This window comes from Mustela putorius, unplaced genomic scaffold (genome assembly GCF_011764305.1).
Source record: "Mustela putorius furo isolate JIRA1106 unplaced genomic scaffold, ASM1176430v1.1 tig00003867_pilon_pilon_pilon, whole genome shotgun sequence".
Taxonomy (NCBI): Eukaryota; Metazoa; Chordata; class Mammalia; order Carnivora; family Mustelidae; genus Mustela; species Mustela putorius.
The window spans coordinates 16,556,456-16,570,367 of NW_025422019.1; the positions used below are offsets into that span (position 1 = coordinate 16,556,456).

The window sequence follows — 13,912 nt, forward strand, 5'->3', positions numbered from 1 at the left end:
GGGAGGTGGGTGGGGAGATGGGTGAGCCTGCTGGTGGGTATGAAGGTGGGCATGTATTGCATGGAGCACTGGGTGTTATACATAAACAATGAATCATGGAACACTACATCAAAAACTAAGGATGTATTGTATGGTGACTAACATAAGAGCGGAGTCAAGATGGCGGAGAAGTAGCAGGCCGAGACTACTTCAGCTAGCAGGAGATCAGCTAGATAGCTTATCTAAAGATTGCAAACACCTGAAAATCCATCGGCAGATCGAAGAGAAGAAGAACAGCAATTCTGGAAACAGAAAAACAACCACTTTCTGAAAGGTAGGACCGGCGGAGAAGTGAATCCAAAGCGACGGGAAGATAGACCCCGGGGGGAGGGGCCGGCTCCCGGCAAGCGGCGGAGCAACCTTGCACAAAATCAGGACTTTTAAAAGTCTGTTCCGCTGAGGGACATCGCTCCAGAGGCTAAACCGGGGCAAAGCCCACGCGGGGTCAGCGTGGCCTCAGGTCCCGCAGGGTCACAGAAGGATCGGGGGTGTCTGAGTGTCGCAGAGCTTGCGGGTATTGGAACGGGAAAGCCGGCTACAGAGACAGAGCCCACAGTAAGCTCACAGCTCGGTGTTACCTTGAACCGGTCGCAGGCTCGGTGAGCTCGGAGCGCGGCCGGAGGTCAGGCAGACGGGAGTAACTGGGCGCTGTTCTCTGAGGACGCACTGAGGAGTGGGGCCCTGGGCTCTCGGCTCCTCCGGGACTCTACGGAAAGCGCTCAGGGAACAAAAGCTCCTGAAAGCAAACCCGAGCGGATTACTCACCCCGGCCCCTGATAAGGGCGGTGCAATTCCGCCTGGGGCAAAGACACTTGAGAATCACTACAACAGGCCCCTCCCCCAGAAGATCAACAAGAAATCCAGCCGAGACCAAGTTCACCTACCAAGGAGTGCGGTTTCAATACCAAGGAGAGCAGCAGAATTCCAGAGGAGGAGAAAGCCAAGCACGGAACTCATGGCTTTTTCCCTGTGATTTTTTTTAGTCTTGCGGTTAATTTAATTTTTTTCTTTTTCATTTTTTGGTTTTTTTTTTTTTTCTCGCCTTCGGGTAAATTTTTTTTTTAACTGTTACCTTTCTCTTTTTTAACGATTTTTTACTAGTTTATCTAATATATATATTTTTTCTTTTTTACATTTTTCTTAGGTGTTTTTTTTTAATTCTTCTCTTTTTTTTTTCTTTTTTTTCCCTTTCTTCCTTTTTGAACCTCTTTTTATCCCCTTTCTTCCCCCTCACGATTTTGGATCTCTTCTAATTTGGTTAAAGCATATTTTCCTGGGGTTGTTGCCACCCTTTTAGTATTTTACTTGACCCTTCATATACTCTTATCTGGACAAAATGACAAGACGGAAAAATTCAACACAAAAAAAAGAACAAGAGGCAGTACCGAAGGCTAGGGACCTAATCAATACAGACATTGGTAATATGTCAGATCTAGAGTTCAGAATGACAATTCTCAAGGTTCTAGCCGGGCTCGAAAAAGGCATGGAAGATATTAGAGAAACCCTCTCGAGAGATATAAAAGCCCTTTCTGGAGAAATAAAAGAACTAAAATCTAACCAAGTTGAAATCAAAAAAGCTATTAATGAGGTGCAATCAAAAATGGAGGCTCTCACTGCTAGGATAAATGAGGCAGAAGAAAGAATTAGTGATATAGAAGACCAAATCACAGAGAATAAAGAAGCTGAGCAAAAGAGGGACAAACAGCTACTGGACCACGAGGGGAGAATTCGAGAGATAAGTGACACCATAAGACGAAACAACATTAGAATAATTGGGATTCCAGAAGAAGAAGAAAGAGAGAGGGGAGCAGAAAGTATACTAGAGAGAATTATTGGGGAGAATTTCCCCAATATGGCAAAGGGAACGAGCATCAAAATTCAGGAGGTTCAGAAAACGCCCCTCAAAATCAATAAGAATAGGCCCACACCCCGTCACCTAATAGTAAAATTTACAAGTCTCAGTGACAAACAGAAAATCCTGAAAGCAGCCCAGGAATAGAAGTCTGTAACATACAATGGTAAAAATATTAGATTGGCAGCTGACTTATCCACAGAGACCTGGCAGGCCAGAAAGAGCTGGCATGATATTTTCAGAGCACTAAACGAGAAAAACATGCAGCCAAGAATACTATATCCAGCTAGGCTATCATTGAAAATAGAAGGAGAGATTAAAAGCTTCCAGGACAAACAAAAACTGAAAGAATCTGCAAACACCAAACCAGCTCTACAGAAAATATTGAAAGGGGTCCTCTAAGCAAAGAGAGAGCCTAAAAGTGGTAGATCAGAAAGGAACAGAGACCATATACAGTAACAGTCACCTTACAGGCAAAACAATGGCACTAAATTCATATCTCTCAATAGTTACCCTGAATGTGAATGGGCTAAATGCCCCTGTCAAAAGACACAGGGTATCAGAATGGATAAAAAAAACAAAACCCATCTATATGTTGCCTCCAAGAAACTCATTTTAAGCCCGAAGACACCTCCAGATTTAAAGTGAGGGGGTGGAAAAGAATTTACCATGCTAATGGACATCAGAAGAAAGCAGGAGTGGCAATCCTTATATCAGATCAATTCGATTTTAAGCCAAAGACTATAATAAGAGATGAGGAAGGACACTATATCATACTCAAAGGGTCTGTCCAACAAGAAGATTTAACAATTTTAAATATCTATGCCCCCAACGTGGGAGCAGCCAACTATATAAACCAATTAATAACAAAATCAAAGAAACACATCAACAATAATACAATAATAGTAGGGGACTTTAACACTCCCCTCACTGAAATGGACAGATCATCCAAGCAAAAGATCAGCAAGGAAATAAAGGCCTTAAACGAAACACTGGACCAGATGGACATCACAGACATATTCAGAACATTTCATCCCAAAGCAACAGAATACACATTCTTCTCTAGTGCACATGGAACATTCTCCAGAATAGATCACATCCTCTGTCCTAAATCAGGACTCAAGCGGTATCAAAAGATTGGGATCATTCCCTGCATATTTTCAGACCACAACGCTCTAAAGCTAGAACTCAACCACAAAAGGAAGTTTGAAAAGAACCCAAACACATGGAGACTAAACAGCATCCTTCTAAAGAATGAATGGGTCAACCGGGAAATTAAAGAAGAATTGAAAAAATCATGGAAACAAATGATAATGAAAATACAACGGTTCAAAATCTGTGGGACACAACAAAGGCAGTCCTGAGAGGAAAATATATAGCGGTACAAGCCTTTCTCAAGAAACAAGAAAGGTCTCAGGTACACAACCTAACCCTACACCTAAAGGAGCTGGAGAAAGAACAAGAAAGAAACCCTAAGCCCAGCAGGAGAAGAGAAATCATAAAGATCAGAGCAGAAATCAATGAAATAGAAACCAACAAAAACAATAGAACAAATCAACGAAAGTAGGAGCTGGTTCTATGAAAGAATTAATAAAATTGATAAACCTCTGGCCCGACTTATCAAAAAGAAAAGAGAAAGGACCCAAATAAATAAAATCATGAATGAAAGAGGAGAGATCACAACTAACACCAAAGAAATACAAACTATTATAAGAACATACTATGAGCATCTCTACGCCAACAAATTTGACAATCTGGAAGAAATGGATGCATTCCTAGAAACATATAAACTACCACAACTGAACCAGGAAGAAATAGAAAGCCTGAACAGACCCATAACCAGTAAGGAGATTGAAACAGTCATTAAAAATCTCCAAACAAACAAAAGCCCAGGGCCAGACGGCTTCCCGGGGGAATTCTACCAAACATTTAAAGAAGAACTAATTCCTATTCTCCTGAAACTGTTCCAAAAAATAGAAATGGAAGGAAAACTTCCAAACTCATTTTATGAGGCCAGCATCACCTTGATCCCGAAACCAGAAAAGGATCCCACCAAAAAAGAGAGCTATAGACCAATATCCTTGATGAACACAGATGCGAAAATACTCAACAAAATACTAGCCAATAGGATTCAACAGTACATTAAAAAGATTATTCACCACGACCAAGTGGGATTTATTCCAGGGCTGCAAGATTGGTTCAACATCCGCAAATCAGTCAATGTGATACAACACATCAATAAAAGAAAGAACAAGAACCATATGATACTATCAATAGATGCTGAAAAAGCATTTGACAAAGTACGGCATCCCTTCCTGATCAAAACTCTTCAAAGTGTAGGGATAGAGGGCAAATACTTCAATATCATCAAAGCCATCTATGAAAAACCCACCGCAAAGATCATTCTCAATGGAGAAAAACTGAAAGCTTTTCCGCTAAGGTCAGGAACACGGCAGGGACGTCCATTATCACCACTGCTATTCAACATAGTACTAGAGGTCCTAGCCTCAGCAATCAGACAACAAAAGGAAATTAAAGGCATCCAAATTGGCAAAGAAGAAGTCAAATTATCACTCTTCGCAGATGATATGATACTATATGTGGAAAACCCAAAAGACTCCACTCCAAAACTGCTAGAACTTATACAGGAATTCAGTAAAGTGCCAGGATATAAAATCAATGCACAGAAATCAGTTGCATTTCTCTACACCAACAGCAAGACAGAAGAAAGAGAAATTAAGGAGTCAATCCCAATTACAATTGCACCCAAAACCATAAGATACCTAGGAATAAACCTAACCAAAGAGACACAGAATCTATACTCAGAAAACTATAAAGTACTCATGAAAGAAATTGAGGAAGACACAAAGAAATGGAAAAATGTTCCATGCTCCTGGATTGGAAGAATAAATATTGTGAAAATGTCTATGCTACCTAAAGCAATCTACACATTTAATGCAATTCCTATCAAAGTACCATCCATCTTTTTCAAAGAAATGGAACAAATAATTCTAAAATTTATATGGAACCAGAAAAGACCTCGAATAGCCAAAGGGATATTGAAAAAGAAAGCCAACGTTGGTGGCATCACAATTTCGGACTTCAAGCTCTATTACAAAGCTGTCATCATCAAGACAGCATGGTACTGGCACAAAAACAGACACATAGATCAATGGAACAGAATAGAGAGCCCAGAAATAGACTCTCAACTCTATGGTCAACTAATCTTCGACAAAGCAGGAAAGAATGTCCAATGGAAAAAAGACAGCCTCTTCAATAAATGGTGCTGGGAAAACTGGACAGCCACATGCAGAAAAATGAAATTGGACCATTTCCTTACACCACACCCGAAAATAGACTCAAAATGGATGAAGGACCTCAATGTGCGAAAGGAATCCATCAAAATCCTTGAGGAGAACACAGGCAGCAACCTCTTCGACCTCAGCCGCAGCAACATCTTCCTAGGAACAACGCAAAAGGCAAGGGAAGCAAGGGAAAAAATGAACTATTGGGATTTCATCAAGATCAAAAGCTTTTGCACAGCAAAGGAAACAGTTAACAAAATCAAAAGACAACTGACAGAATGGGAGAAGATATTTGCAAACGACATATCAGATAAAGGACTAGTGTCCAGAATCTATAAAGAACTTAGCAAACTCAACACCCAAAGAACAAATAATCCAATCAAGAAATGGGCAGAGGACATGAACAGACATTTCTGCAAAGAAGACATCCAGATGGCCAACAGACACATGAAAAAGTGCTCCATATCACTCGGCATCAGGGAAATACAAATCAAAACCACAATGCGATATCACCTCACACCAGTCAGAATGGCTAAAATCAACAAGTCAGGAAATGACAGATGCTGGCGAGGATGTGGAGAATGGGGAACCCTCCTACACTGTTGGTGGGAATGCAAGCTGGTGCAACCTCTCTGGAAAACAGCATGGAGGTTCCTCAAAATGTTGAAAATAGAACTGCCCTATGACCCAGCAATTGCACTATTGGGTATTTACCCTAAAGATACAAACGTAGTGATCCAAAGGGGCACATGCACCCGAATGTTTATAGCAGCAATGTCCACAATAGCCAAACTATGGAAAGAACCTAGATGTCCATCAACAGATGAATGGATAAAGAAGATGTGGTATATATACGCAATGGAATACTATGCAGCCATCAAAAGAAATGAAATCTTGCCATTTGCGACAACATGGATGGAACTAGAGCGTATCATGCTTAGTGAAATAAGTCAAGCAGAGAAAGACAACTATCATATGATCTCCCTGATATGAGGAAGTGGTGATGCAACATGGGGGCTTAAGTGGGTAGGAGAAGAATAGATGAAACAAGATGGGATTGGGAGGGAGACAAACCATAAGTGACTCTTAATCTCACAAAACAAACTGAGGGTTGCTGGGGGGAGGGGGTTTGAGAGAAGGGGGTGGGATTATGGACACTGGGGAGGGTGTGTGCTTTGGTGAGTGCTGTGAGGTGTGTAAACCTGGTGATTCACAGACCTGTACCCCTGGGGATAAAAATATATGTTTATAAAAAATAAAAAATTATATTATAAATAAATAAATAAATAAAAATAAAAATTTAGGAAAAGTTAACAAAACAAGGAGGCAACCTTGTCACATCAAAAAATGGGCAGAAGACATGAACAGATAGTTCTCCAAAAAAGACATACAAATGGCTTACAAACACATGAAAAAATGTGCATCATCACTAGCCATCAGGAAAATTCAAATCAAAACCACATTGAGATACCACCTTACATCAATTAGAATGGCCAAAATCAACAATACAGTAAACAACAAGTGTTGGAGAGGATGTGGAGAAAGGGAAACCCTCTTACACTGTTGGTGGGAATGAAAGTTGGCCCAGCCACTTTGGAAAACAATATGGAGATTCCTTAAGAAATTAAAAATAGAAATACCCTTTGACCCTGCAATTGCACTACTGGGTATTTACTCCAAAGATACAGATATAGTGAAAAGAAGGGCCATGGTACCCCAATGTTCAGATCAGCAATGTCCACAATCGCCAAACTGTGGAAAGAACCAAGATGCCCTTCAGTGGACGAATGGATAAAGAAGATATTGTCCATATATACAACGGAATATTATGCCTCCATTAGAAAGGATGAATACCCAACTTTTGTATCAACATGGATAGGACTGGAGGAGATTAAGCTGAGTGAAATATGTCAAGCAGAGAGAGTCAATTATCATCTGGTTTCACTTACTTGTGGAGCACAAGAAATAACATGGAGGATATTAGAAGAAGGAAAAGAAAAGTGAATTGGGGGAAATCGGAGGGGGAGACGAACCACGAGAGACTGTGGACTCTGAGTTTTGGAGGGGAGAGGAGGGGGTTGGGTGAGCCTGGTGTTGGGTGTGGTGCATAAACAATGAATCTTGGGACACTGGGAAAAAAATAAATAAACAAACAAATAAATAAATAAAATTTAAAACAAAACAAAACAAAAATAAATAAATAAAATCTTTCAAAAGGGGAAAAAAAAGAGTCACATGCTCTTCCGACTAAGCCAGCCAGGCACCCTGCTTGGGCGACACTCCTTAAAAAACAACAACTTGGTTTTCTTTTGAGAGTTTAGAGAAACAGGATTTGTTTGTGGGCTGGATAAATTAGAGCAGCTTACTCCAATTACTTGATTATTAGTTTATTAATATTAATAAACTTAATTATTAGTTTATTAATATCTTGGTTGATATCAAGGTCAATTTAAAAACAGAACCTAAGAAACCCCTCTGTCCCTCCCCTAGCAACAGGTGCTGCCTTCTGAGGCACATTAACAGCCCTGCAGGGATACTGAGTTCCCAAATGTAAAGTGAGATGGATCAGGAATTGGTTCTCCCAAAATTCTGGCTTAGGAAACAATGCAGATTGGGAGCCTATTATAGGGCACAGCTGCTCTGTGGTACTTTTCACTCAGAAAAGGTTCTATTGACAGTTGCTGCCATTCATTAGCCTTACCATGGATCCAGCATGAAGGATGTAGAGAGAGTTTAGTGAATCCAATTCTCCTTCCATGTAATGAGGGCCATCCTCTCAAAATATCAGACTCTGTAGGAAATGAAAGCAATTAACCTTTGCCTACTAAATAGACACCAATTACCAATTTTTTTTTATTTAATCAAATACTGCAGTACTGATTTAATCAGCATAAAATTGAAAGAGCTTTAGATCTGTAATAAAAATCTAAATTTGGGTTAGGGCAAACTTTAAAACAGCAGCCGGTAGAGAAGGATTGGGAAAGGAAGGGTCAGGTGAACAGGCACATTGGAACTGTGGGGACATGTAATTGACCACTGTCAAACCAGTGTAAGTTTCTTGGTTTCTCATGGAAAACATTCTATACACCTATTTTTTTCCTTCCATGCTTAAGTTCATCAGTGTCCAGATACATCCGTTCCATTTTTGTCTGTTTTTTCTTGGTGATTTTACAACATAATATTGCATTTATTCCAATTCCTGCCCCATGTGGAAAAATTAGATGATTTCAAATACTTTCTTCAGCTCCACAATAAGCTGCCAATCACTCTTCTGCATCTCATCTCTGAACCAGTCTTTGAGGGCATCGATGGACTGCCGGCTGATCTTACTGACAAGAATGTCTGTGGCTTCAAAATGTCTTCCATACATTTTGGGCGATTCACCAGGGAAATGGATCTATAACCTTGGACAAGTCACCACGTTTTATGGACTTACTATTAAATGCAAGACTTGAACTAAATGATCCATTTCTGCTATAATGCATCCTGCTTTACCTAAAACCAAAACTTACTCATGCATCTCCCAGAGAAACTCATGTTCCTCCTTTGCCAAATACTTTATTATTGAATCTTCTGTTTCACCCAGTTCTTAGTGGCAAACAACAGAACCCACTCTAGCTTGCTTAAGAAGAAAGGCAGCTCACAAACCCCCTGGGAAGACAAGAGATCAAACCATGAGGCTTTGCTAACATGGGCAATGCCTAATCATGGGGTGGTGGGGGGCCTGCACCACCAAAAAGGCAAGTGCCTGGCCACAGACAAGAAACTTATGCTGACGCTGATGAGACTGGAAACCAGAGTATTCACATCTCTGCTCCAGCCACATCTGGCACCTCAGACAACACCCCTACCAGAAGGTAGTTTCTGCAATTTGTTCGTACCCTCGCTACAAGGGAGGCTGGGAAAGTGAACTCTGGATTCTCCCTCATAAAATTTCTTCACACACAGAAGTGTTCCAGAGATGCTGGGTGGCCACAGCATGACAAATATAATTGTCCACATTTTGCAGATAGAAAAAGTAAGTCTTCAACTGAAAAATCCCCTAACCAATCCTATTCTACTGGTAGAAAGTAACTTCATGAGATTTTAAACCCAGGTCTGTTGGAATGCATGCTCTTTCTGCACTCTGCTATCCTGGGTACTTTATAGTGATTAAGCTTTTCTACTTAGGAGCAAAAGAAAAATAAAGCCTCTAATTTGCCAAATAAAAGTTTATTTCTTCACTTTTTCTTTTATTGTCATTCTCTCCCCTCCCTTCTTCACTTAATAGAAAGATAAATGTTCCCATATTCTATTTGTGCAATCAGTATCATTCAGGAATCTTTTTTGTGAACAACAGAAACCAGTAATGGCCAGTTTAAGCAAAAAAGGAATTGGTTGCAAGTGTCTCAAGCCCCTCCAGAATTGCAAATGCCTGTGGAACCACTCATAAGATGTTCAGATGATTGAAGCCACAGCCAAGGCCACATCACAGGACTTCCTAACCTGGCTAGGGAGCTGCTGCCTCCCAGATGGACACTGAACACTGCCACCATCACTACTGCTGAAGGACACAGCACAGGGCCACTGCTGATCACTGGCAGAATTTACCAATCCTGTCTTTTTGCATCACTTCCTCTTGATTAAAAACTAAGTATTGCTGGTCAAACTTGGGGCAAGGAGAGCAAGCACTGGGGCTCTGGGGCTTTATGAGACCTACCTCCACCAAGACTCTCATAGGAGATTGCCCAGTCTGGGAAGGTGGTTCAGATGCTGCCAGGTCAACAAAGGATGGGAACTGAGGCAAATAAATCATGATGTCCTAATGTCAAGAGGCTCAGGTCTGCCTAGGTATGGACATCTATCTCAAGTATACAAGTCATTGTTCACTGATCTTTTCCCCAGCCATGAGAGATGAATTAGATGTGAGGTCTTACGTATTCATGCCAGATATGAATGGGCTGCCACACTTGAAAGTGAAAAGTGGTCAAATTTCTCCATGGGTGGGATGGAGAAGGTCTTGTCCAAGGAATAAAAGGATGAAGAAAAAAGCTGTGGCAGGGCCTGTGTACAACTCACGATCAAGCCTAGAGGAAGAGGAGGAAGGTGAAAGACTCCACCAAGCAGAGTTCAAGGCCTTTGATCACCACATGACCATTAAGTCATCACATAGGGCACAAGGGCAATCCTGAGGCCCTGAAGCACCACCAGGGGTGATGTGCCATCAAAGCAGGCAAATATCAGAAGATAGCCTATTCCCTATTTAGCCATACATCATTAAAAACTAATACTTAGAATAACTAGCACTTAACTTGTGTCAGAAACTCCACTAAGTGTATTAAATGGATTATCCCATTTCATGCTTACAAGATCCTTTCAAGGTAAGTCACATTATTATTCCTATTTTAAAGATGAGCAAATTGAGGCTCAGAGATATTGTTTAACTTGCTCAAGTTTACACAGTAGGTGGTAGAATGGGGATTTGAACTTGATCACTATGATTTCAGGGACCTTGATCACACCTTTCCCTTTTCTTTAGGGATTACAAATTGAAAGTACACTTTAGAGGACTCCTTGCACTGAGTATTAAATGTAACATACACAGGCAGGCATGATGTGGAAGCTAACAACTTAGCACCGAATTTCATACCTGCTACTAGACTGATTCACTTCATTGTCTGCCTTGTCCTGCAGGTATTGACATCAGTGAGCCCTGCTCTGTTAGACAACTCATTTACTGTCACTACCCATCTGTTGCTTCTCTGTAAAACAAGAGGGTTGGACTAGACAGTCTATCTCAAAGGCCCTTTCCAAGTCTAAAATGTTATGGGTCTGGAATTTTCCAGACACTGGGCCATCCTCTCAGGTCCTATAGGCCGCAGTTGAGATCAGCAAGATGACCAGCCATCCTCAGTACGCAGTCCCAAAAGGCCATAACCATGACCTTGCTCTGTGTCCAGCCACTGACACGAAGAGAGCACACCTCTTCAATTCCAGGCCAACATTAAGGCATGAGGATGAAAAGCTGAGTCCCATTAAATGAACAGACTTCTACTTCTCTAAGGATTAAGTAAACCACTCCCTGCCCCAAATTTTGGAACATGCGGAGAACCATGCTCCAAAGCACATGTTCCAAAGCATACAAGGAAGAATAAATCTAAGTAAGCTTAGGTCAACCTTTTGCTAATGTGAGTTTTCTGCCCTAGGGAGAAGCAAAGATGCTGAAAGATGGGAAGGTCTTCAGAGTGATCCAAGAGAACTGCTGGGATACAGAAGTCCGTATTAGAGAAATGGACCAAACAGGTAGTTGGGCGAGAAATGCTACCAATGTTTGCAACTGATATAAAAACAACATCTGCCTCTAAAAGTCTGTTCACCACTTAATATGATTAATGTGATGGCAGCTTCTGATTGACTTTTCTCTACAGGACAGGCTATCCAGCTTTGCTTCTAATACAATGCTTATATAAAGTGTGGGTTTAAACTTTTATAATCAGGTATACACTGTTTTAAAGTAGAATGTTACATCATCAAAAAGATAAAAATAGTATTTTATTATTTCAAACTTGTTAAGTTCAAATGTAGAGTACTTACTATGAAGTCAACTAAAACCATAAAAATGAGAATTCACAATTAAGGATTCCAACTGCTTGCTTATCAGATTCAGGATCCATATTCTTTCTATAGTTTGTCTCAATGCACAGTACACAGAATGTCCCCATTGATGTAAAAGGGGTGGAAACGGGAGTAGTTAAAAAGAGAGTTAATTGCATAATAATCTCAGAATACTCTACAATGAAACCAACAATAATAATAAAAAACAATGAAACTAAATCAAAAATTTGAAAGAGGAAAATTGGGAAATTCTTGTTTCAAAGCTGAATCTCTAACAATTTCTAAGAACTGCTTGATTTTCCTTAGTTTCCTTAGTTTCCCACCCCCTTCTCTCAAACCCCCTCCCCCCAGCAACCCTCAGTTTGTTTTGTGAGATTAAGAGTCACTTATGGTTTGTCTCCCTCCCAATTCCATCTTGTTTCATTGATTCTTCTCCTACCCACTTAAGCCCCCATGTTGCATCACCACTTCCTCATATCAGGGAGATCATATGATAGTTGTCTTTCTCTGCTTGACTTATTTCACTAAGCATGATACGCTCTAGTTCCATCCATGTTGTCGCAAATGGCAAGATTTCATTTCTTTTGATGGCTGCATAGTATTCCATTGCGTATATATACCACATCTTCTTTATCCATTCATCTGTTGATGGACATCTAGGTTCTTTCCATAGTTTGGCTATTGTGGACATTGCTGCTATAAACATTCGGGTGCATGTGCCCCTTTGGATCACTACGTTTGTATCTTTAGGGTAAATACCCAATAGTGCAATTGCTGGGTCATAGGGCAGTTCTATTTTCAACATTTTGAGGAACCTCCATGCTGTTTTCCAGAGTGGCTGCACCAGCTTGCATTCCCACCAACAGTGTAGGAGGGTTCCCCATTCTCCACATCCTCGCCAGCATCTGTCATTTCCTGACTTGTTGATTTTAGCCATTCTGACTGGTGTGAGGTGATATCGCATTGTGGTTTTGATTTGTATTTCCCTGATGCCGAGTGATATGGAGCACTTTTTCATGTGTCTGTTGGCCATCTGGATGTCTTCTTTGCAGAAATGTCTGTTCATGTCCTCTGCCCATTTCTTGATTGGATTATTTGTTCTTTGGGTGTTGAGTTTGCTAAGTTCTTTATGGATTCTGGACACTAGTCCTTTATCTGATATGTCGTTTGCAAATATCTTCTCCCATTCTGTCAGTTGTCTTTTGATTTTGTTAACTGTTTCCTTTGCTGTGCAAAAGCTTTGATCTTGATGAAATCCCAATAGTTCATTTTTTCCCTTGCTTCCCTTGCCTTTGGCGATGTTCCTAGGAAGATGTTGCTGCGACTGAGGTCGAAGAGGTTGCTGCCTGTGTTCTCCTCAAGGATTTTGATGGATTCCTTTCGCACATTGAGGTCCTTCATCCATTTTGAGTCTATTTTTGTGTGTGGTGTAAGGAAATGGTCCAATTTCATTTTTCTGCATGTGGCTGTCCAGTTTTCCCAGCACCATTTATTGAAGAGGCTGTCTTTTTTCCATTGGACATTCTTTCCTGCTTTGTCGAAGATTAGTTGACTGTAGAGTTGAGAGTCTATTTCTGGGCTCTCTATTCTGTTCCATTGATCTATGTGTCTGTTTTTGTGCCAGTACCATGCTGTCTTGATGATGACAGCTTTGTAATAGAGCTTGAAGTCCGAAATTGTGATGCCACCAACGTTGGCTTTCTTTTTCAATATCCCTTTGGCTATTCGAGGTCTTTTCTGGTTCCATATAAATTTTAGAACTATTTGTTCCATTTCTTTGAAAAAGATGGATGGTACTTTGATAGGAATTGCATTAAATGTGTAGATTGCTTTAGGTAGCATAGACATTTTCACAATATTTATTCTTCCAATCCAGGAGCATGGAACATTTTTCCATTTCTTTGTGTCTTCCTCAATTTCTTTCATGAGTACTTTATAGTTTTCTGAGTATAGATTCTGTGTCTCTTTGGTTAGGTTTATTCCTAGGTATCTTATGGTTTTGGGTGCAATTGTAATTGGGATTGACTCCTTAATTTCTCTTTCTTCTGTCTTGCTGTTGGTGTAGAGAAATGCAACTGATTTCTGTGCATTGATTTTATATCCTGACACTTTACTGAATTCC

The 13,912-nt window shown here is 40.5% G+C and overlaps 1 protein-coding gene across 1 annotated transcript in view; it reads left to right on the forward strand.

Moving 5' to 3' along the window:
* ACMSD (aminocarboxymuconate semialdehyde decarboxylase) overlaps positions 1-13,912 on the forward strand; it is a 104,851-nt gene that overhangs the window by 14,596 nt on the left and 76,343 nt on the right. Inside the window, exon 3 of the mRNA XM_045066543.1 lies at positions 11,382-11,478. Coding sequence (XP_044922478.1) covers positions 11,382-11,478 — 97 coding nt within the window. The remainder of the gene's footprint in view (positions 1-11,381; positions 11,479-13,912) is intronic.